Consider the following 24,407-nt stretch of genomic DNA (forward strand, 5'->3'; position numbering starts at 1 on the left):
GCGCGTCACCGCGGAGCCACCGCCTCGCGCGTGACGTCAACCTACGTTTGCATTGTGTCACGCCTGCTGCAGCCCCCCCCCAAGTTAACCCTTTAGTGCCCGCAGCCCGGCCTCAGTTTCCTCCTCTGCCCTCGCCGGTCGGTGCTCATGGCGGGGAGCATCCCCTCCCAGCACCCACCCGTGTGGATGGGAAGAGCTGCACTGCGGCTCCGCTCGGCTTCGAGCTGAAATGTAGGATTTCATGTGCAGCGTGCTTTGAACTGCCCTCTCCTCCTCTCCCCTTCTCCTCCTGCTCCATGCATTTCTCCGTGGACAGCTCACCTCTTTGTTCTGCAGACTGAAATAAAATTAAGGTATTAAATAATTGGGGTTTCTCTTCCTTGCACGATTCATTTCCCTGCGGGGCAAGGCATGGGGCGAAGGCTGCACCTTTGTCCATCGTTGTATCTGCAGCCCTGCATTAATCTGCCGATGGTGTTGGGGGGATTACCCCCCATCCCCTCCCTGCCGGCTGCTGTCGGGGGGCGCAGTGGGTCCCGCGCCTCCAACTCCTCCCCGAGCAGTGGCACGAAGTTGCGCCCGCACTCTCCGCAGTGCGTGCGCCGTTGGCCCAGAGCAGCATTTCTCAACCTTTTACCTAGCAAGTACCCCCTAACTCCTGAAAATTGTAAATAGTACCCCAACACTCAATTTTCCAAGGGATTTTATACTTACAGACTAATGTGTGCTGTATGTTGGAAGAAGGGCTGTGCATATAAGGCCGTGATATGACAGATGTCTGATCTGGTGTGGATAGGGGTTGCCACCTTTTGCACCAAGGGTGCACAACTCAAGTCTGTACCTGGGCTAGAAGTGATGTTGCCCAAAGCTAGCAGGGTTGAACCTAGTCACAGCAAATTATTCCTGCAGAATTTTAATGCCCAGTGCACCAAATTTTCTGTCATAGTTTTGAGAGGAAAACAGGGCGAGAGAGAGAGATTATCCGCATACCCCCTGCCTGTCTCATGTGCCCAAGGGGTACACATACCATGGGTTGAGAAACTATGGCCCAGAGCATTACAGACAGACAGACACACACACAAACAAGGCTTTTATTATATAAGACTTTTTTGCCCCTTTGGGATAAGGGAAAGTTAGAGTCAAGCATCTTCCTCAAGGCCTACTTGCAGGCCCAAGCCCAGAGGCTTTGGGTTTGGATGCCACCAAGTTTTACTTTCCCATACCCATAAGGCCCCAGGAACAAGCTAGGGAGGAGTCTCCCAGTTCCATAAAGTGAGCTTAAAGCCCAGGTTAACTATGCCTTACCTACGCAGGTACTATCCCATGTCAGCAGAGCGGTCTTCCCCAGGCATGACTAGGAAGCCACTGTGGTGATTGTGGTATTTCCCCTAGGTAAGCACAGGCTATGCTTGATCTGAGCAACAAGAGGCCGAGAAGCAGTTTGCCTCCTCTCAGTGTCTCCCTGCAGTCAGGGAGAAGAGACCATGGGTCCCCATGGCTCCATTCTACATTTGCTAGAAAACACTTGTCACTCAATCGATGCTACATGCTCATGTACCCATTGTTACCTGTCGATCTGGCTACAAAGGACCAACTCATAGAATCATAATACATTCTAGTTTATTGGACGGGATGTGAAGTTACCAATAAAATCATAAATGCCACTTTGAGTTATGAGTGGTGCTGGTCACCTTAGCATACACACACTCACTCACTCATCCAAACCCATGTCACTTAAACCCATGTAGTATAGTGTATAGTAGCTGCTTGTGAGCGGGATGCCTGGATCAATTAAAGGGGCATGTTGAGACCCACTTCCCATGCATGAGCTCATTCTCGCTTGCCACGACTTGATGGGAGAAAAAAGGAAAATTAAAGCTTCTGATTTAATGAAGGCTATAACATGCCGCGCCCCATCCTGCTGCCAACTCTGGCCGCTGGTGACAGGGCAGACTCCCGCTAGTATAATATGTAGATAAGCTTGGGCAGCAGCATCTCTATATTCAGGGAACACTAATGGCAGCTCTTCCTGCACTCCTGCTCCCCAAAATCAACGGCTGCTGGCTGTGCCAATGCTGCTTACAGTGGCTCGCAGTCCTCTCCCCCTTACCCCTATCTGAGATGAGCAGGGCTCTTTAAGAAGACACAATCACTGGGTACTCCGCATTCGCAACTAGTGCCCATCTTGCTTGTGCGCAGTCCCACAGAATACTGGGGTTAACCATGCCGACTTCCCTCAGTCACAATCTCTCATTAACATGGAGTACCTGTCCCGGAGACTGCCGTGCTAGCTCTGCTCAAAACCCTTTGCACCTGGCTGCTGTCTGTGAGGGAAAACTTCCACTCTTTTTCCCTGGTGCCTTCACCTCCACACAAGGAACACTGCTTCATCGCTCTGGCAGGCTCTCAGCCACTGCTCCAGTTCCCCTTCCAGGGGAAGTCTGTAATCACAGCCTCAGGTCTTATGATATAAAGTCTCTAAGTGGTAATTAACACCTCACCGCCAGTTTGTGAAATCTTAATTGACAATTACCACGTCTTGGCTCAGCTCCCAGGCTGGTCTAGGTGTGTCTTATTGGCATTTAACACCTCTCTTACCTCTCTGGGGCTGCTCTGTAATAGGGTCACTGGCTCCCTGTTACACTGCTGTAGTGATTGTGAGAGCACTGGTGTCAGTATATCTACCTATCCGAGGCCCAGGAGTCTGCTGTTGATGCTCGGTTTCCTTCAAGGCGATGTCTTCTCCAAAAAGGGGTCACCTGCTTTTCCTTCTGTCTCAGTACGTCAGGTGCTGGATGAGGAGGCACCACTGAGGGTCACACTCCACTGCTTTTTATCCCTTCCTGGCAGACTTGTATAATTTCCCAGCATCATTTTGGCTGTCCAATCTGGAGGTCACCGTCCCACATAGGTTTTGAGTAGTACATGACAGTTGTTAGTCACAGGGGTCTCAGCCTGCTGGTGCCTGAAGTTTCAGGAGTCCACCCTTGACTTAATGGTTGTGTTGTCATGGGTTACAGGAATAGTCAATAGGGTGGGTGCTCAGTTCCAGGAATCAGACTGGAGACAAACACTGTTCCTGTTTTGCGGTGCAGCTTAGGCCACAGCAATAACCCAGGGCCAAAGGGCTTCTTTCACAGAGCAAAGTGTAAACCAAATGCAGCTGGTAACAGCTGACCCACGGCTTGTATTACCTTCCTCTAGCTTTTCCAAAAGCCCCCTGGCAGCAGGTGCATCATCCATCAATAAGACATACTGACCTATTGCACCCCTGGAGAGGACACTGGCCTCATTCTGGTGAGGAGAGCTGGCATCCTTCCACAGCTCCCAGCAGGACCAAACTATGGGGAAAAGCAAAATCCTTGCAAGTAACCAGCAAACTTTCTCTGTTTCCTCCAACCTCTCGCCTCCCTTGACAGCAGGGGTGGGGAGATGGAAGGGTTTAGACACTGGCTTAGATGACAATACTTTTCTGTGTGTGCCAGATAGGTGTGAACAGTCCCAGTGGCCTAAACACTTGTTTTGGGTGCCAGGGTTTTAGAGTTTGAGCCCTATCTAGATTGAAATTGGTTCATGAGTGTAAAAAGGAAAAAAAAAACCCCACCCTTTGTTGATTAAAATCTGAGCATAGACTTGGAGAAAAAAGTACCAACATGTCTAATTGAATCAATAGTCCTGCCAAAACTAAAGGTAATAAGAAGCTTCCCAGTGCAAGGATTTCCCTTTCCACCTGGGGAGAAGAGAGTTTGCTCACACATGAGCAGGAATCAATGAAGCAGGAAGGCGAGGGCCATTCTGGGACTGGGTTTGTTTCCCTAGAAAACAAACGCACACAGGAGCTGGGCTGTGGGGAAAGAGAAGAGGATCCAGTCATGCAACTGCTGGGGACCATATCCTAGAATGAGAGATGATGGACTCGAAGTAATCTTCAGAGGTCACACCTGGTCCAAACCCCCTTGCCGTGCATGTTTCTGTCTTACCTATGCCTAAATCTACACAATTGCCCCTGGAGTGCAACTACCAGGCACATTACCACAGACACCAACAGTACCAGTCAAGCAGGGGAGGAGCACTGTCGGTGTCTCTGCTGCTGCAAGGGCTCTTAAAAGACACTGGAGAGATCAAAGGAAGACAGCCATGCCTCCCACATCCAGAGAAAGGCAACTGCCAGCTTCATACCCATCTGACCAGGGTCTTAAATCTCTTCCTTATCCCAATATGGCCTGACCTGAGTGTAAGGGCAAAAACCTAGAGCCAGGAAGCTTCTGATACTATTGCCTGCAGGGGCACTGGCATGTGTGGGGGTGGGCTCCTTGGTTCCAGCTGCTGCTCTTTTCAGGGCACTCCAGTAACAGTGACTCCTAGATCCCCTCTGAGCAATGTCTTCCCAAAGTCTTCTTGAACACCTCCAAAGATGCCTTTCCCTTGCATCTATTCCACCGCCTCACTGTTCTAACAGTGAAAAGATTTTTCCATCTATCTGATGGAAAATGTGTCTGTACACCATGCCAGGAGCTAGGAAAAAGGGGGTGGGGGTGTAGCTCTCTATGTCGAGAAAAGCTACATGTCCCTGCAAGACGACATTGGCACCCAGGGAAGCCAACTGGAGACCCTCGGGGTTAAAATACATGGGGAACACGGCACAGGGGACACAATGGGAGGAGTCTACTATGGACCTAGCAAGGAATAAGAGCATGACCAGGAATTCGCCAGGCTAAGGCTGCATGCTCTCGGTGCATAGTTGTCATGGGAGATTTCAACTACTCGGGCACCTCATGGGAAGAACACTTGGCCAAATCCAAATGGTCACAAAGCTTCATCACGTGTGTGAATGAACTCTACCTGACTCAAGATGTCTATAGACCGAAAAGAGGTAAAGCGCTGCTGGACCTGGAACTGGCTAAAGGGGATGATCTAGTCAGCAACCTAAGAATCAAAGGAAAGCTGGGAGATGGTGACCACCAGCTGATCACTTTTACTATCAGCCATAAAGCTGGCAAGTCAGTCAGCAAAGCAGAAGTCCTCGACTTTAGGAAAGCTGACTTTGACAAGCTCAGGAGGCTTGTTGTTGAGGCCTTAAGGGGCCATGACTCAGCAGGAAAGGGACTCCAGGAGTGGTTGCTCCTTAAGGGAGCGATGCTGAAAGCATAAGGGATGTCCATCCCATCTCAGAGGAAAGGTAGTGTAAGAGGGGGCATTCTCAGAGCCAATCTGACATTGGTCCACCCACCTGTTTCTGGGCCAACCGCCTGCCTCCTTTCCTGCCATGCCTTGATTAAAATATAATTATTTTAATTAGGCAGGAGGCTGCCCATTTCTTGCCCCAATGCCAGGGTGCACTATCTGTGGCTCCATTCCTCCCCTGCACCGCAGCCCAAGCCTCGCAAATGGCATCCACAGATGTTAACATCACCGGCCCCACACTGCACCCCAGAATCCTCCAGTCCAGACTGCAACCAGATCCCTCCAATCAGGCAGCCTACTCCACGCTCATTCTCGGCTGCCTAGCTCCCTGAACTGTTCCCCCCTCTCAGCTGTGGTCCCCTGGGACCTTTGCCCACACAGACCCTGGCCTCACCTCCAAGGCCAGTTGGAAACCCCAGGCTCTCAGCTCTAGACATGCCTCACAGTGGACCCCCGGCCCTTTTGACCCTTCTGGTTCTGGCCCCAGCATTGACCAGTTGAGGGTGTTTTGAGTCAGGCCTCTGAGCCTCTAGCCCACTCTCTACCCTGGGTTCGCCTTCTTGGCCATACTATGGGGTAACCCACCCAGTTGTGGGAACTGGGGTTACTAAGGCACCCCAACCCACCTTTCACTGGGGTGGTAGCTTGCCTGCCATTTCCTGGGGGCTCCCGCACCACTGGGAGCCCCACCAGGCCATCCACTCCTGGCAGGGTGCAGTTTTAGGTCATGCCCAGGACCAGGAGCCTCCAAATCATCCCCTTAAGCTCCTGCCCTTACCTCCAGGTGTTCCATGCAGCCAGGCAGTGTTTCTGCCTGGCCTGCCAGCAGCGAACTGCAACCCCTTGGCTCAGCAGGGAATTTGTGGACCTTCTACACCTAAAAAGAGAGGCTTATAAAGGATGGAAGACACGAATCACCACTAAGGAGGAGTATTCTGCACTGGTCTGCACCTGTAGGGAGTGAACCAGGAAAGCCAAGGCTGTAACTGAACTCCAACTGGCTACACGTATCAAGGACAATAAAAAGTCCTTTTTCTGATATGTGGGGAGTTGGAAGAAAAACAAGAGCAACAGTGGACCCCTGCTAAACCAAATGGGACAACTGACAACCAAAACCCAGGACAAAGCCAATGCTTAATGGGCACTTTGTGTCGGTTTTTCACCAGCCCAAAGGGACCACCCTGCCTAATATGATGCAGAAGACTCAGGGTGAAGGTGAATTTATACCCAGCATTGGTATAGACCTTGTAAAGGAACACCCTGACAGGCTAAACACCTTTAAATCAGCAGATCCTGACAGATTGCACCCCCAAGTACTTACGGAGCTGCCAGACGTCATAGGCCAGTCACTGGCAAACTCGTGGTGCTCAGGTGAAGCACCTGAAGATTGGAAGAAGGCCTTTAGGAAAGGAAGGAAAGTAGATCCAGGGAACTACAGGCCAATCAGCTTGACCCCAATCCCTGGAAAGATTCTGGAAAAAATTATCAAAGAGACCATTCTTGACAATCTGTCTGATGGCAACATCCTGACGGACAGCCAGCACGGGTTTGCTGTGGGTAGGTCTTACCTGACCAATCTCATCTCCTTCTATGATTAGGTGACATATCATCTGGGCAAGGGAGAAGAGATTGACATCATATATCTGGACTTTAAAAAAGCCTTTGATCTGGTGTCCCACAACCTCCTCATGGAAAAACTGGCCAACTGCAGCCTCGGCTACATCACACTCTGATGGCTGGGGAATTAGCTCTGAGGCTGGACCCAGAGAGTGGTAGTCGACGGAAGTGAATCATGATGGTGCTCCGTGACCAGTGGTGTCCCCCACGGATCTGTCCTTGGACCTGTACTCTTTAAAGTCTTTATTAATGATGTGGATATTGGTATCAGAAGCAGACTGGCCAAGTTCACCGATGACACTAAACATTGGGGTAGAGCGTCCACACCTGAGGATAGGCTGGTGATCCAGGCTGACTTGGATAGGCTTAGAAAATGGGTGGATATAAACCTGATGACATTCAATACTGACAAATGCAAGGTATTCCCCCTCAAGAAAAAAACCTGTGGTACGCTTATAGGCTCAGAAGAGCTATGCTCACTAGCACCACGGCCAAAAGAGACTGAGGGGTCATTATTGACCACAAGATGAACATGAGTCACCAATGCCTAGATGTTGGTCAGTGACTCTACCATCTCATCAGGAAACTGATTTGGCACCCTCAGGGACATCCTGCCTAGCCCCGTGGACTTGTATATGTCCAGCTTTTCTAAATAGTCCCTAAGGGTACATGTACGTGCCACGATATTTGCCCTTCAGATGCTGCAACTGCATGTCTGTTTTCACAGCAGGATTTCCAGGCATTTTAAACGTCTTTTAGGCAAGTTCTCAGATGTAGTTTAGTTAACCCAGGGATCCTAGCAAGCCAGACTTGTGAGGGGGCAGGCAGCCCCTTTCAGTAGATTTGCAAGAAAGACTGCACCCCAAACCTTGAGCGCCCAATCCAAAACCCACCCAGCAAAAGTGGCAATACTGTGCCTGGGGGAGGGGAGGGGAGAAGGTTTTACATTTGAAAGAGGGCCATTAGCAACTTCTCAGGCAGAGCTCCCCCTCTTCATTCTCCAGGAAGCAAAGGCCTTTTCCTTTGTAAAAAGTTTAGTCCCCCTCCCCCCATCTCCAACACCGCCATTGCACTTGGTCTGAGCCTAATCTTGGGGTTTCATTTTGCATCTTGCAGCCCCCACCTTCCCTCCCTGTGAGCAGGGATTTTGGCAGCCCTTCACAATTAGGGAGCCAGATGCAGAGAGAGAGAGTAACATGACACTTTATTGTAAAGAGCACCAAAAAACAGAAGCTGGCCCTAGGAGTCTACAGCAGCTTTTGCCTATAAAAGAGCAGAGCCAAACAACACCTTGTCAAGGGATACACTGGCCAGATCAGCACTGGAACAGAACCCTAGAGACACGGTGGAGTCTCCATCCCTGATAGGTCTCAAAAGCAGGTTGGACAGATGTGGCTGGGATGGTTTAGCGAGGGCTGGTCCTGCCTTGAGCAGGGGGCTGGATTAGATGACCATATGAGGACCCTTACAGCCTGGCTTTCCAATAGTCCTATGATCCTAAGCACCTGGAAGGAGTCTCACACCGTTTCTGTTAACCAGCACTTGCAGATGAATGGGACAGAGCACCAGGAGGAGATGACAATGTAGTCCAGGGTTTCCCAACTCTCAGGCCATGGCCTGGTACCAGGCTGTGAAGAATTGACTGCTGGTCCACAGGAGGGTTGGTTGCCGGACCGGAAGTGACCATGGACTGGCAAACCCCAGGCAAGCAAACTGCAGACTGAAAGTGATGGGCATACTGCAGACTGGTAGCCAACCCTTTTTTTATACTGATTATACTGAGTATAAAAAAGGGTTGGCTGACTGCACGCAGTGTCGGTCACTGCTGGTGCAGTTTGCCGGTCCATGGTCACTTCCAGTCCACAGGTTGCTAGCCCTCAGCATAAAAAGGTTGGGAACCCCTGGTCTAGTCTGATCCCCAGCACAGGCGGGCTGGGGAAGGCCACCTCGTCTTCCTGCATGGAGGTCAGGGCTGCTGGCAGAGCTACTGACCTCTTGTACAAGTGAAATCTGAGGTGCCAGGAAGTTACAGGTTGTGCGTGGGAGGCCACAACCGGCCCGGATGACCCTATGCATCAGAGGCTCATCCGTCAGACCACAAAAGATCAGGAGACTGGCATGAAAACTCCTGGGATGCTCTCAGATAACGAGGTTTGCGAGGCTTTTGGGATTTCTCACTTGAGCTTGGAAGCTGGAAGGGGAAAACCCTGTGGCTACTGTGGAGGAATCACCCGCTCAGTCTGCTTCTGCTGTCAACAGGCAGCCCCTCATTTACCACTGAGCTGTGACCTGGGCTGGAGACATTCTTAAGGAAGGGGGGACGTGCTCCCATCAGCTCAGTTTCCCTGCCCTTGCAGGTCACATGACTAGTTCTCTCACCTGGTCAGTCTGATGTCATTTGGAAGCACCAGTCACCTGCCATTGGGACTGCTTCTGTTGGGAACATAGTGCTGAGGTCACGACAGGAATCTATAAGGTCCCTTCTTCCTGGAAGTGGGGAAGACATGTTTCGGGGACACAGCCAGTTAGCCATGCTGCCTCTAGAGCAAGCAAAAGGCTAACAAGCTGTTTTTTGTTTGCTCTGGGGTTTTCTTTTGATACTTCTCTGATTAGTACCTATCCCCCCTCTCTACCCTGTCACTGCCGTGCACTGCAGCGAGGGGTCTGGGGCCTTAGGGGCCCGGCAGGCGGGTACTTGTGACGCTTGGAGTGGAATTAGGCACGGACGCTTATCGGTTGCAAAGCAAGATTGTTTACTTACGCCGTCAAGATGGTGAATGACGGAGGTCAGAGATACTTAGTTAGTTACAGCTTAGAGTTCGTTAGGTCGGTCTGCAGATGTATATACGGGCCGGCGGTCGGCAGGTTACGGCTTATCGAGCATGCAGGTGAGGGTAGGTCAGGGAGGTCATGACAGGGAGATTGATGAATGATCAGCTCATCAATCTATTCTGTTATGTGTGTTCAGAGGTCTCCGATTTTGCGGAAGTGCAAGCAGGTTTTGTTTGTGATATAACCAATTGTCTCACGCCACGTCATAAATCTAATTAGAATCGCCAATTATATAGCGGTTCTCGCTAGGGTTTTATTGCAGGACTACTCCCTGTTTACTCTGACCAATTATAATGATTTATGTAAAGCACAGAAGGCTAAAGTTTCATTTCTTATTAGTGGCGCAGCTATAAATCTCTTGTTGGCATGCACAGCGAAGAAGGCTGTTACCAGCATCTTGTTAACCCTTAGTTAACCTAGTGTGGAATGAGAATGCTTTGAATGGTATCTCTTGCTAGTGGCATGGGCACTGCTTAATTGGGTTGTGACACACCCAATAAAGCTATCCGTTAGCCAGACTTTTCATACATGCTTGAGAGGGTTTGAACATGCCTTTTTGTTCCTTTCGTTCAGCTGACTAATGGAGGCTACTTTCTATGCTTCAGGCTAATAGAAGCACTCCCAGATCCCAAGGTCTACATGGCTTGTGTATCATGGGTGGCACAGGGCCCCGACAAAGGCCGGAGACCAGGTGTTGGCAGCACTACCCCAGGCTTGCAGGTTTGCTTCAGGAAGGGGGTTGGCCAAAGTTGGTGACCCTGGGGAAGCATCTGAATCCTTGTTTTTGGTGGGGCACAGTGAGGTGGGTGTCTCAGCACAGGAGCATCCCCTACTAGCCCACCCCAGCTACCATGCCTGAGGGGAAAATTCAGCCTTGCAGACCCCTGCCACAATGGGTCCTTCCCAACACTATATGGAAGGGACCTTGAGACACTGCCCTGCCCTAGGGTGGAGAACATCCATCCACAACACCTAGCGCCTGCCCCACCTGTACAAGTCCATCTCTGCCCATGCTGCTGCCTTGGCCATATCCTTCCCCCAGGGTCTGTCCTGTTTCCCAACATCTGTGCCTTTCCCTGGCTCAGACTCCCTGCCCTCTGGGGCTCCAGTCCTGCAGGGCTGCAGCAAAGGGGGAACCCCCTTCTCCACACTGAGGACGTCCAGCCCGGGAACCCTCAGCATTGGGGCTGTCTGCCCCATGGCCTAAATGGCCCTCTCTCCCTTTCCCATGGCCTCTTCCCTCCTGGCTCAACCTGGCCATCCTCTCCTGGGACTAGGTACAGAAACCCTCTGATCTCCAGCAAACCTGGGCCAGTCACAACCCATACCCCACTTCCCTTCACCTGGGGACACAGGTTGAGCTTATTCATAGATTCATAGATTGTAGAGTCAGAAGGGACTACAATGGATCATCGTGTCCAACCCCCTGCCCCTGGCAGGAAGGAGGACCGAGGTCAGATGACCCAGCCAGGTAACTATCAAGCCTCCTCTTGAAGACCTCCAAGTTAGATGACAGCACCACCTCTCTCGGAAGCCCATTCCAGATTCTGGCCACACTTACTGTAAAAAATTTCTTCTAATGTCTAACCTGAATCTACCCTCCACTAATCTGCACCCATTATTCCTCGTTACTCCTAGGAGTGCTCTGATAAATAGCGTGTCTCCAATTCCCTGTTGTCCTCCCTTGATAAACTTATAGGCAGCTACAAGGTCTCCTGTCAGATGACTCTTGTGAAGGCTGAAGAGATCCAGATCCCTCAACCTCCCCTCGTAGGGTCTTGCACAGAGACCACTAATTATGCGACTGTTCCTCTTCTGAACCCTCTCCCGATTCTCCGTGTCCCTGTTAAAGTACAGCACCCAAAACTGGACACAGTACTCCAACTGTGGCCTGACCAGTGGCACATAGAGGGGGAGCATTACTTCCCTTAATCTGTTGGTCATGCATCTGCTAATGCACGACAAGGTGCGATTGGCCTTGTTGATGGCTTCATTACACTGCCGGCTCATGTTCCTCTTGGAGTCAATTATAACTCCAAGATCCCTGTAAGCCACTGAGCTTCGGAGGTCATCCCCCAACATATAGGTGTGCTGGGGATTCCTCCTCCCCAGGTGGAGTACCTTGCATTTATCTTTGTTGAATTGCATCCTGTTTCATTCTGCCCATTGATCCAACCTGTCCAGACTGGCTTGAATCCACTCCCTACCCTCTGGTGTGTTAACTTCGCCCCATAACTTGGTATCATCTGTGAACTTGGAGAGGGTGCTCTCCACACCCTCATCCAAATCACTGATGAAAATATTAAATAACACCGGTCCAAGGACCGAACTCTGCGGGACCCCACTGCCCACCTCCTTCCAGGCCATGAACGACCCATCCACCACCACTCTCTGGGTGTGGTCCCTAAGCCAGTTTGCCACTCACTTGACTGTAGGGGTCCACTCCACAGTCTGCTAGCTTCCCTATGAGGATAGGGTGCGAAACTGTGTCGAAGGCCTTCTTAAAGTCCAGGTAGATGACATCAGCCTCCTTTCCTGTGTCAAGGCAGTGTGTGACCTGGTCATGAAAGGCTATAAGGTTTGTCAGGCAGGATCTACCTGTGACGAACCCATGCTGGTTTCCTTTCAGCATCGTTTCCCCTGCTGGGCCTTCACAAATATGCTCTTTGATGATTTTTTACCAGTATTTTCCCAAGAATAGAGGTAAGACTGACTGGCCTAAACTTACCTAGCTCACCCCTTCTCCCCTTCTTAAAAATGGGCACCACGTCAGCCCTTTTTCAATCCTCAGGGACCTGGCCAGAGCACCAGGAGTTCTCAAACAGCTGTGCCAGTGGCTCAGCAATGACACTGACCAATTCCTTTAGTACCCATGGATGGAGGTCATCCGGGACGGCTGACTTGTATCCATCCAGCCCTTCCAAGTGCTCCTTTGCTAAGTCAGCACTAACCTTTGGTGGTCTGGTGCCTTTTGGACATCTGTCTATGCTCAAGGTGGAGGAATTGTCTTGGTCAGTACTTAGGAATACCGAAGCAAAGAACTCATTGAAGAGCTCTCCCTTTTCCCTTGCGTCAACCACCAACTGTCCTGATTTGTCCTGCAGGGGCCCTGTGTTACTCTGCACCTTCTTTTTGCTCGCTATGTATCTGTAGAAGGACTTTTTATTGTCCTTAGCTGCTGTAGCCAGTGTAAGCTGCAGTCCTGCCTTGGCCTGCCTAACCAATCCCCTGCAATAGCGCGCCAGGGAGGTGTATGCCTCCTTGGTGGCTGCCCCCCGCTTCCATTGCCTATACATCTCTTTCTTTGGCCCCAGACTCTCCTGGAGTTCCCTGTTCAGCCAAGGGGGCTTTTTTATCCCCTTACCCACTTTGCTGCACAAGGGGATAGACTCCTTTTGTGCCCCAAAGATCACTCCCTTGAGGAACTTCCAACCCTCCTGGACCTCCATTTGCTTGATGCTCTTGCTTTCCAGCACCTCACTAACTAGCCTTCTAAGTTTACTAAAGTACCATTGCCTGCAGCTGTCCACAGGCCCTCCTCCCCCCACAAGGGAACGGTTACCCTGTGAGGCTATATATGACATCTCCATGCTGCTCTTATCTCACACAGAATTTGTGAATGCAGATAACACTTAATGCTGGTCCTGTCAGAGGCCGGCAGCTGGGTGTGGTGTGTGTCTTGGCTGTCAGGTCTCACTTGACTAAGGTAGCATTTTTTATTCGATGGTTAGAGGTCTTTGGTTTCACTTTTTCAGGGAATTTATGATACTCACTTCCCATTTACAGTCTCAGTCACTATACGTTTCTGCGTGAAGAATACTCTCACTGAGCAGTTGGAAGGAGACAGCCACCAGGTTCTCCGTGCACAATGAAAGCAATAGCAGAAGAGTCTGTGTATGAGAACGTAGTCATCTCAGATGTTCCTCACCAGTCTTGCAAGAAGGGTAAGAGTCTCCTGCTCTCTGCTTCATGGCTTATTCTTCCTAGATGGTTTCATGCTTGTGAGGACCAGTGTCTTGGGGACAGGGCACAACACTGCTGTGCTACAAACACGAGCCATGCAGGCATCCAAGCACTGTGCAGTGAACCCTTTGCCAGTCCCCTGTGGGGGGGGGGGGGGGGGGGAGGGGGCATAAACCAAATAGTTTAAAAACAAAAGGCTCCCTCAGATTGGGGGCCGGGTGAGCACGCTTACTGTGCCTGACCCCTTCAGCCTTTGGCTGCAGGGTACTAATGGTGAAACAATGGGCCCCTTGGGACTCGGAGCGGGGGGGCAGCAAAGGCACCAGTCGCAGGGCTCAAGTGCCTATATACTAATGCTAGGAGCATGCGAAATAAGCAGGATGAACTAGCGCTCCTGCTTGCACTAAACACCTACGACTTAGTAGGGCTAACAGAAAACTGGTGGGATTCATCCCACGACTGGGCAGTACATATTGAGGGCTATAGATTGTACAGAAAGGACAGGGTGGGGAAGAAAGGGGGAGGGGTTGCGCTCTATGTCAGTGAGCAATATACATCGACCCTCATCAAGACAGAATCCAAGGTTGAGGAAGTAGAAGGATTGTGGGTTAGGCTACATGGGGGGCAAGGAGAAAGGGATTTGGTGGTAGGGGTCTGCTACAGACCCCCACACCAAGGGGAAGAAATAGATGTGGGGCTCCTCAGGCAACTCTCAGAGACCATAAAAGCTAAAGAGGCGGTAGTCATGGGGGACCTAAACTACCCGGACATCTGCTGGGAGTCACAGACAGCAAAGTCCCATCGCTCACGCAGGTTTCTAACCTGTGTACAGGACCTCCACCTGACACAGGAGGTGCACGGTCCCACTAGGGGGAATGCCGTACTGGATCTGGTATTGGCAACGGGGGATGACATGGTAGGGGACCTCCAGATCGGTAGCCATCTGGGAGACAGTGATCACCTAATAATACAATTCAACATAAGACGGTGAGTGGGTAAGGTAACTAGTAGGGTGAAAGTGCTAGACTTTAGGAAAGCTGATGTCAATGAACTCAGGCGATTAGTCAAGGACGCACTGCAGAGTAGGAGTTTTGATGGGATGGGAGCCCAAGAAGGGTGGCTGTGCCTTAAGGAAACGATCCTTGGGGCACAAAGCAAGATGATCCCCGAGCGAGGCAAAAGAGGGAAAGGGGCCAGGAGGCTTCCCTGGCTGACCACAGAAATCCAGGGCAGCCTAAGGGACAAAAGGGGAGCACATAAAAAGTGGAAACAGGGAGAAATCACCAAAGATGAATATACCTCCTCTGCTCGCGCTTGTAGGGAGGCAGTTAGACGGGCCAAAGCTACCATGGAGCTGAGGATGGCAACCCAAGTAAAAGACAACAAGAAATTGTTTTTTAGATATGTTGGGAGTAAAAGGAAGGCCCAGGGAGGAATAGGACCCCTGCTAAATGGGCAGAAACAATTGGTGACGGACGGGGGGACAAGGCTGAACTCCTCAACAAGTTCTTTGCCTCAGTGTTCCTAAGTGAGGGGCACGACAAGTCTCTCACTGGGGTTGTAGAGAGGCAGCAGCAAGGCGCCAGACTTCCATACGTAGATCCTGAGATGGTGCAGAGTCACTTGGAGGAACTGGATGCCTTTAAGTTGGCAGGCCCGGATGGGCTCCATCCGAGGGTGCTGAAGGCACTGGCGGGAATATTCAAACGCTTGTGGCTCACGGGCCAAGTCCCGGAGGACTGGAAAAGGGCCAATGTGGTCCCCATTTTTAAGAAGGGAAGGAAGGAGGACCCGGGCAACTATAGGCCGGTCAGTCTCGCCTCCATCCTTGGCACAGTCTTTGAAAAATTATCAAGGCTCACATTTGCGAGAGCCCGGCAGGACAAATTATGCTGAGGGGAAACCAGCTCGGGTTCGTGGCAGGCAGATCGTGCCTGACCAACCTAGTCTCTGTCTATGACCAAGTTACGAAACACCTGGACACAGGAGGAGGGGTGGATGTCGTATACTTAGACTTCAGGAAGGCCTTTGATACGGTATCCCACCCCATACTGGTGGACAAGTTAAGAGGCTGTGACTTGGATGACTACACAGTCCGGTGGGTGGCAAATTGGCTGGAGGGTCGCACCCAGAGAGTCGTGGTGGATGGGTCGGCTTCGACCTGGAAGGGTGTGGGCAGTGGGGTCCCGCAGGGCTCGGTCCTTGGACCGATACTCTTTAATGTCTTCATCAGTGACTTGGACGAGGGAGTCAAATGTACTCTGTCCAAGTTTGCAGATGACACAAAGCTATGGGGAGAAGTGGACACGCTGGAGGGCAGGGAACAGCTGCAAGCAGACCTGGACAGGTTGCACAAGTGGGCAGAAAACAACAGGATGCAGTTCAACAAGGAGAAATGCAAAGTGCTGCACCTAGGGAGGAAAAATGTCCAGCACACCTACAGCCTAGGGAATGACCTGCTGGGTGGCACGGAAGTGGAAAGGGATCTTGGAGTCCTAGTGGACTCCAAGATGAACATGAGCCGGCAGTGTGACGAAGCCATCAAAAAAGCCAATGGCACTTTATCGTGCATCAGCAGATGCATGACGAATAGGTCCAGGGAGGTGATACTTCCCCTCTATCGGGCGCTGGTCAGACCACAGTTGGAGTACTGCATGCAATTCTGGGCGCCACACTTCAAGAAGGATGCAGATAACCTGGAGAGGGTCCAGAGAAGGGCCACTCGTATGGTTAAGGGCTTGCAGACCAAGCCCTATGAGGAGAGACTAGAGAAACTGGACCTTTTCAGCCTTCGCAAGAGAAGGTTGAGAGGCGAACTTGTGGCTGCCTATAAGTTCATCACGGGGGCACAGAAGGGAATTGGTGAGGCATCTAGCTGGGGTCATCTAGACCCAGCACTCTTTCCTGCTTATGCAGGGGGTCGGACTCGATGATCTATTGAGGGCCCTTCCGACCCTAACATCTATGAATCTATGAATCTTTGGTGCTAGGAACGTCCTGACTCCAAAAGGAGGCATCCAGCACCGGGTATGTCCATTCATCCTGGCAGACCCGATCTCAGCAGTGCCATGGTACCTTCCCATACACATGTTTCCAGCAGAGTCCTGCAGGGATCAATTTTTGGTCCTTCACCCTTAATATTTTTATCAAAGACCTGGGAGGGGGCATAAAGGGCTGCCTTGTACTCACTGTTTCCCATGGGTTAGCTGTAGGCTTGTGTCTGGTCAGTGCCTGGGCACTTCACCCTCCCTTCCAAACCACCAAACAAGAAATGGTTTTGCTTGTGAAAGTGATCTAAATCTAGCTTTATGCACCTGTTAGGGGAAGTGAGATTTTCTGAGAGCAGGGATTTGGGTCCAGCAGAGAAAGGCCCAGGGGATGGACATTGAAAGCTGGAGAGTTAGAATCACAGAATCACAGACAAGGAGGGTTGGAAGGGACCTCAGGAGGTCACATCTAGTCCAACCCTCTACTCAAAGCAAGACTAACTCCAACTATGTCATCCCAGCCAAGGCTTTGTCCATCTGGGTGTTGAAAACCTCCAAGGATGGAGACTCCACCACCTCCCTGGATAACCAGAGCAGCAAGAAGGTCCAATGTGTAAGAGGCCAGGGGAGAACCCTTACCACAGCTTACTGATGCTGGAAAGGGGATGCTCCCTTACTGGAAATGTCTGCATCTAGATTAGAAACACACCCACAGCATTTGTGGAAGCAAAGCCTCAGCTGTTGGCCGCAAACCAGGTGAAGCAGTAATTGTCACGACCTGTGTTATGCAGGGGTTCAGTTTACATGGTGATGGAGGTCGTGTCTTTTGGACTGGAAGTCTGCGAATGTCTTACACACACCATTTCCCCCAGGTGGGGAGAGTGATGTGTAGGCACACACATGTGCCACCTTTTGAAGGCCTAACTCGTTCCAGCAGTGTAGACAGGAACTACAACTGCAGACCATGCCAGGGGACACCAATTGTGTGACTTTCCTGGAGATGTTTCTTCTTCTTCTTCCAGGAAACCTTCCCGAGTCCTCTCCAAAGAGATCCCATGTCCTCTGTGCTCTCCTCCTGCTGCTGAGCCTCCTCCTCGCGGCTTCTCTTGGTGGAGTCACGGCCACGTGTAAGTCTAGCACGTCTCAAACGCAACTTTGATGTGAACTTTTGTAACTCAAAACTAGTTCACTGGATGTTAATAAATGCAGAAAACCTAGATATATAAGAAGAGCAATTGGGCACAAGCTGGAGCAATGAACCCTCAGGAAACACCATAATTACCACTGCCCAAACCCTCTGTGCTCTTCTGTTTTTGCCTGCATGTTACCAGGTAGCCTTTCCTTCTGCCAGGTGTTCCCTGCCTCGCTGATGTGGGGCTGGACGTGGATGAGAGCTCTGCACAGTGTGATCCCACCTTGCTTTCTATGGAAAGCCTCCCTGCCTCATGCACTGCTCGGCCAGGTCTCAGTCAGTCCCAGCAGCACCTCTTGGGATTTGTAGCCTTCAGTGCAAATGGAATCGGGCTGAAAATGAGGTGCGGATCCAAAGATTTCAGGCCAAATTGTGAATGGTGCGGAAAGTCCCTGTCAAGAGAAAAGGTCCCTTGGAAGGGAGTGTGCCAGAGCCAGAACCACTGTGCTCAGCAGATATCACTATGAAAACCCCAGTTCCAGTAAATGTGCAGGTCATTTAGCAGGGGGTGGTCCATGCTGCTGGCAGCACCAGCACGGTGTGGGGAAACTCTTCCAGCCTTGTTACATGAGGTGCATTCAGTGGGTCTTTTCTGGTCATCATCACTGTGCATCTCATCTTGCTGCATCTCCTCCAGTCTCCTCCAAAACTTAACACTTCCTCCCGTCCTGAACAGGCATGATTTCTGTGGTGTTTGGTGATGCCTTTGTGGGCTCCATAAATATTGCAGATGGAAATGTTCTTGGTCCTAAGAGATGTCTGGTTTAGAGGAGAAAGACTCCCTGCATCCTAGCGTAGTCTTGCAGTCAGAGCTGAAGTCCTCACTTGATTCTTTCTGTTCATACGCAGAGCCATGGTATGCAACACATCTTGGGCTGAGTCTGCAGGATGGGATTAGTGTCCTTAGTAAGAAGTATTCATTCTTTTGCAAAGCAGCCATGTGTCTGGGAGGAACGGAGCCTTCTTCAAAGCTTGTGCTCCTCTGTATTTGGGACATAAACTGTTCCACGTCCCCCTGTCCCTGAAGAAGTCGGCCCTGCAGCACCCTGTAGATGTAGCTGCAAATGGGTGAAGCTGTACGGATGCAATGGCTCTGTGAGCACGCAGCTGTAGTAGACAGTCCTGGACTGTGTGGGTTGTAGGTGAGTTGTTGTGGGGCCCCTGGCAACCAATATATGGGGCTCCAGGAGAAAACGGTCTTCCCAGTCTCTAAGCCAGTTCAACTGACTCAAGTGTAGACCGCACGAGCGCTGGCTCCACAGCCCATCACCGTACACAGCCTCACCGGTGCTCTCACTAGGCAGGCACAGGCTCTTCGTTCTCCTCTGGACAAACGACAACCCTTCCCCTCTCCCTAACTGAGCCTGCCCTGATGTCCTCCCTAGATTTCCAGGAGCAGCAGGAGAAGCACCGAGTGGCCGAAGCAGTTCAGGGAGTCCGAGACTTCTGGAAGGAAAACAGCACTGTGAACGTGTCTGTCCTGGAGCAGACGGGTGAGCAACAGCACGGGACAGACTGGGATGGTCCTTCTAGCCCAGTATCCTTTGCCTACAGCGGCAGGGGTGGATGCTATAGCAGGAGAGCACTGAACTGTATCTCAAAGTGATCCATCCCCTATTCAGCACCCTCTCTGACACCCTCCAGCCCTGTCCTTTGACCCACTGAATAGCTGGAACAGGTGCTAGGCCAGCTTTTGGGCATTGTATACCTTCTATGGGTCTCCTTTCTACTCTTGTAAGAAGCGGCCTCTACGTGAGGCTGAGGAAGGGCAAGTGATGCTTGTCCAACCCCCCTTCCAACTATTCAGTGGGTCAAATAAGAGAGACTGGTCCCAGCCCTTGCCTCTCATTGGCAGCGTTGGTATTTGGTGTGGTGGGGTGGGAGCCCTTGCTTGGAGGCACGGTGGGGTCAAATGGCAGTGCCATTAACGGCATTTACAACACACGTCCTGTCCTGGTTTGGGCATCGCCTTGCATGACCTGCTCAGGCTCACACCATGGGGCTGCCTCCTGTGAAGCCTTTCCATCCTTTCTAGGCCAGCAGCTGGTGGGTGAAATTCATCCATTACGGGGCCTGTGGGAGGAGATCGTCTCGCCCTGCGCTGTGCTCCAGGAGCAATACCGTGAGTACCAGAGGCAAGCGCTGCACTCAGGTCTGCTAGGGCAAGGGTTGAAGTGAGGGCAAAGAGCTCCCCCACCCCTGATTCAGGCCCACGGTGAAGAGATTGACCTCCTCCCTGCTGTTCCCAGGACCATCCTACACTGATGTCCCCCAGCAGAAGCCCTCAAGCAGGATCTTTTATCCAGAACTAGGAAGAATTAGTCCCCTTTGGCCAAACTGCTGGTCCTGTTGGCCCCAGGCTGCATGGGCACAGGAGCAGGATCTGGCCTGGGGATCAGCTGCCGCTGGGGCTGCCACCCAAAGTGGAAGCATCGGCACATTCACAAAATGCTCTGCCCTGGCTAATTACCCCTGTAGCTGTCCAGCAGGGGAGGGGGTGCTCCTGCGCTAAGCCACCCACCTCGCCGCACCTGACCACCAATCAGGCTCTAAGTGTCTCCTTGTGGGGCTTCGCATCCAGCCGACCCCCTTCCCAGAGCACACCCACAAGCCTGGGGTCACCGCTGCCACCACCCAGGGTCTGTACTGTTCTTAGCCCTGTGTCCCCTGGGAAACACAGGCCTTGTAATCCTCGAGGGTGCTCGACCCACTGCAAGACTTTGGGGTGCTTCCTTTAGCCCGAAGCAGAAATAGCGATCTCCCGTAGTCAGCCAGAGCAAGGGATCACAAAGGCACACCCCTCTCCCTCTCCCAGCCAGGTCACCACACTCAGTATGAGGGAGAACTGTATTGGTTACAGGGAGTAGGTTTGGGGTAGGGTACATGATAGAGAGATATCGCAGAATAACCTTAGAGCAAACAGCGTGGCTAGGTAGCCATTGATTACGCACCTGCTGTACTGCAACCTATAGATCTGGATAGCTCTCAAGTAGCTCTCTCACACATATCATCCAGAGGCCGATGATAGGCAAGCAGCTCCTTGTGTGTCCAGTTTCAAGAGACAGAGGGAGAGGGCTGCAGCATCCAGCTGCTCTTCTCTCCCCAGGAGCCGTACGGCTCCAGCATGGAAGCTCTCTCCCCACTTTCCAGCATGGCTTTCTCCAGCATGGCTCTGCCAAAAATGGCTCTCCAAGATGGCTCTGCCCCTTCCAGGAAGAAGGGACCCTATATATCCCTGTTGTGACCTCAGCACGAAGTTCCCACCAGAATTTGGCTGATGCCTGGTGCGTTTAAGTGACCTCACCTTCCAGGCCCAATCAGGCAGCTTTTGTCTGATGTCAAACAATCAGTTTAAAAAGCAATGCTGGTCACTTATAGCAGTCAAGCCCCTCCCCCATGCCATGAGGTCATTGCCAAAACAATAGAGAGGTGGAGTTACCGGTTCTGCTACCTGTAGGTCCTCGCAGCCGGCGGAAGCAGGCTCCCCGACCCTCGGAGTTTGGGGAGGTGTGAGATGGCATTCTGCCACACCCCCAGCCTCTCCGCAGAGCTCGGTAGCCTGCCAGCATCACCACGCTCAGGCAGATCCCCTTACCGGTTATCCCAGCCCTTGTCCCCCCAGGGTTATTCAAGTGCAAGGGGCGTTACCTTGGGACCCATCAAGCTGCAGGCAGGGCCCTGCCACTCTGGGCACCGTACACCCAAATTGGGGGCTCACGGCAAGCTGCATCCAGGGTCCAGGTGGAAATCCAGGGGTCGCTGTTCTCCTCAGGGCCCTCGTTGTAGCACCTTTGCACTGTGACTATGCCTCATGCTCCTGACCTGAATCTTTAGGCTACCTCCTGACCAGGGTTTCCCAAGGCTGGAGGCTTCACGGAGGGAACCTCTACTACTTCTCAAAGGAGAAAAGGTCCTGGGAGGAGGCCGAGCAGTTTTGCGTGTCCCAGAACTCGCACCTGAGCTCCGTCCTCTCCTGGGAAGAGCAGGTGAGTGCAGGGATGTCTCAGGGACTTCCCCGACCGCAGCACAACAGCCTCCCTGCCAAGCCCTTCTCCCCCACGGCAGTGAGGACATTGCTGCCGTGTAGCCGGGGTCACACTAATGCTGCTATTTGTGTCTGGTAGGAGTACCTTGCCGCGGAAGTCAGAAATGCAGATCACTGGATCGGGCTGAGTGACCGTGAGGCAGAAGGCTCCTGGCGCTGGGTGGACGGCTCCGAGTACACAAAGGGGTAAAGGCACTGAGGTGCAACCACTTGGAGATTTCTCATGGCATCAGAAAATAATCTTGGGTTGGTTCAGCCTTTAGGAGACCTCCCCTTGCTCACGGGCAGTCTACACTATCCCAGACAAGTTTACATCTCAAAACTTCCCCGGGCAGAGTTTCCACCACCGTTAGGGGCGTCTTGCCACCGCCTGCAAAACTAGACCGTTCTCCCTGAGCTCCGGGGTACAGACCGTCTCCCTCATTTCAGCCTCAGCCCGTGGCTTCTTGTCCTGTCCTCAGCGGACATAGACAACACTTAACGGCATAGTTAAAGGAGACTCTCTCATCAGTGGAGTCTAGGCCTGTCAGTCAGCAGGAAATGTCCTTTCCTCTTCAGGTTTTGGTATAAGAAGCAGCCGGACAACTGGAACCAGGGAATAGGCGGGACAGAGGACTGCGTTCATCTCCAAAATGGAGTGCATCATAAAACATGGAACGATGTCAACTGCACCCTGCAGCATCAGTGGGTCTGTAAGGTGACCCTTGGGCAGGCTTGACTGCGATGTGGCAGGTGCGAACAGGGAGCCCAAAGCCCAGCACTTGCTAGTATGGGCAGGAGGCCACCAGGGAAACCCACCCGACCAAAACAAGAGGAGGAAACTGAGACAGATCCAGCGCTCGTGATTTCACCCCTGAGGTTCGACCATCAGGAGAGGCCCAGGCTCATGCCCTTCCCGATCCCAGGCTGGAACGAAGGTGCTAGGTCCGTGTAGCTGGAGCAGCCAAGCTGCCTCGATGCTGCAGCTACGTGACATGACTGCACGCGTTCCAGACCCAGACTCAGATATCTGGCTTGAAAACTCCTGAGATGCCCTGGCATGGTGGGGAGCTGACATCGGGCTCCCCTCCGCTTCCCACCTCCGCCTTGGCCTCTGCCGCCTCACCCCCACTGCCCCCATCACCTGCCCCTGCCCTTTCACAAGGTCTCCGCTGCTCCCCGCAGCCCCTGTGCCCAAGCCAACCCCACCCCAAACGGGGACGGCTGTGACAAAACCCTGAGCATTAGCAACCCTGTCCCCCCACAACCCACCCATGGAAGAGAATAAAAATCATCTATTCAGCCTGCTGGGGTGTCCTTCCTTTTCTGGCTAGTGTGGAACAAGATATTTCTGCTTCCCATCTCCCCCTCCCCTTCCTATTTCAGGGGTTTTTTCCCCTCAGGAGCTGACCTGCACCTGCCCCAGCTCTGGTGCATCCTCTGCCTCAGTTTCCCTTCCTCCAGCCCTTCTCTGGCTCCCAGCTCTGCCCCATGCAGAGGTGACTTGGGCTTCCACCAACATGCCCCCTCCAGAGCTCAAAGGAAAGGCCAAATAGGAACACAAGGAGCCTCATTTCCCACCCAGGGCCAGAGACTGAGGGGGAACAAGTTGAGGGCTTTCTCCCTACCCTCACCAATTGTCCATCCCTCCCAAACTGAGGGTTTCCAGCCGGCGTTTGCAGCTGCCGCAGGGTCATTCAGGTTGAAGTGTTGTTGGGCGCAGCTGTGCTTGTGAGGCACCCAGTGAAATGAGTGGGGCAGACGGACCCTCGGTGCAATCTCTGCAGGCCCCCTGCAAACTCAGGCAGATGTGGCAGTGCTCGCCACACTCAGCTCCTCTTTTGGTTCAGATCCACAGCAACTCCCTTGTATGGCTTTTTTCCCCCTAATGAAATCTCGGCTAGCGGAGATGCTCGGGGCAGACCCGGCCCTTCCCCTGCACCACACTCAGGAACAGTGGGGAAACACTGAATCTCCCTGGGCCGGTGAAAAGCATTTCTGGATGGAGAAACCTTCCCTCTCGGCAGGGAGCTCATGGCGTCGGCCTCCACAGGACACCCGACCAGGCCTCTGCAGCCTTTCCTTTTCGTGCTGGCTGGGTGGCTCAGTGAGTTGAGTTGCAGACTAGGCACAGTACAGATGGGGCTGCTTGCACATGCTAACCAGGGGATCTTGCCCCCCCAAAAAAACCTTTATTTTCTTCTGTGACCAGTGGATGGACACAAGCCCTGACTTTCAGCTACTTTTCTGAAACTCAGACCCCCGCCAGCACTTCCCAAAAGCTGCTCCGAGTGGGGCACCTCCCAGGAGCAAAGGCTTCATTCCCACCTAGCAGAAGTTGAGGTTGTGCAGCGGTGAAGTCTGGCTCCACCTCCCCAACACTTCTGGTCCTGAGCCAGGTCTCACTTCCCCTGCCAGGCCAGCATATCTGCTCACCTCAAACCATAAGAGCTGGTAGGAACAGAAATGTCACGCCAGCAAAACCTACTCTCACATCCGTCACCTGTTTCCCCAGTGGCAGCTCTGCCCAGTGGGCTCCAGCTTCAAGTGTCAAAGCTGAGAAAATCACCCCAGAAGTTCATCATAAATTGGTTTAAACACCACAGAC

The 24,407-nt window shown here is 52.2% G+C and overlaps 1 protein-coding gene across 1 annotated transcript; it reads left to right on the top strand.

Moving 5' to 3' along the window:
* The first annotated feature begins 13,435 nt into the window (after nt 1–13,435).
* Nucleotides 13,436–22,538, top strand: LOC109285912 (C-type lectin domain family 4 member F). The gene is made up of 7 exons (XM_059723446.1): nt 13,436–13,577; nt 17,606–17,710; nt 19,161–19,268; nt 19,811–19,897; nt 21,610–21,761; nt 21,900–22,006; nt 22,379–22,538. The coding sequence occupies exons 1-7, from the start codon at nt 13,502–13,504 to the stop codon at nt 22,536–22,538; spliced, it is 795 nt and encodes a 264-aa protein (XP_059579429.1). The 5' UTR covers nt 13,436–13,501.
* The last annotated feature ends 1,869 nt before the right edge of the window (nt 22,539–24,407 follow it).

The sequence above is a fragment of the Alligator mississippiensis genome, chromosome 2 (genome assembly GCF_030867095.1).
Source record: "Alligator mississippiensis isolate rAllMis1 chromosome 2, rAllMis1, whole genome shotgun sequence".
Taxonomy (NCBI): Eukaryota; Metazoa; Chordata; order Crocodylia; family Alligatoridae; genus Alligator; species Alligator mississippiensis.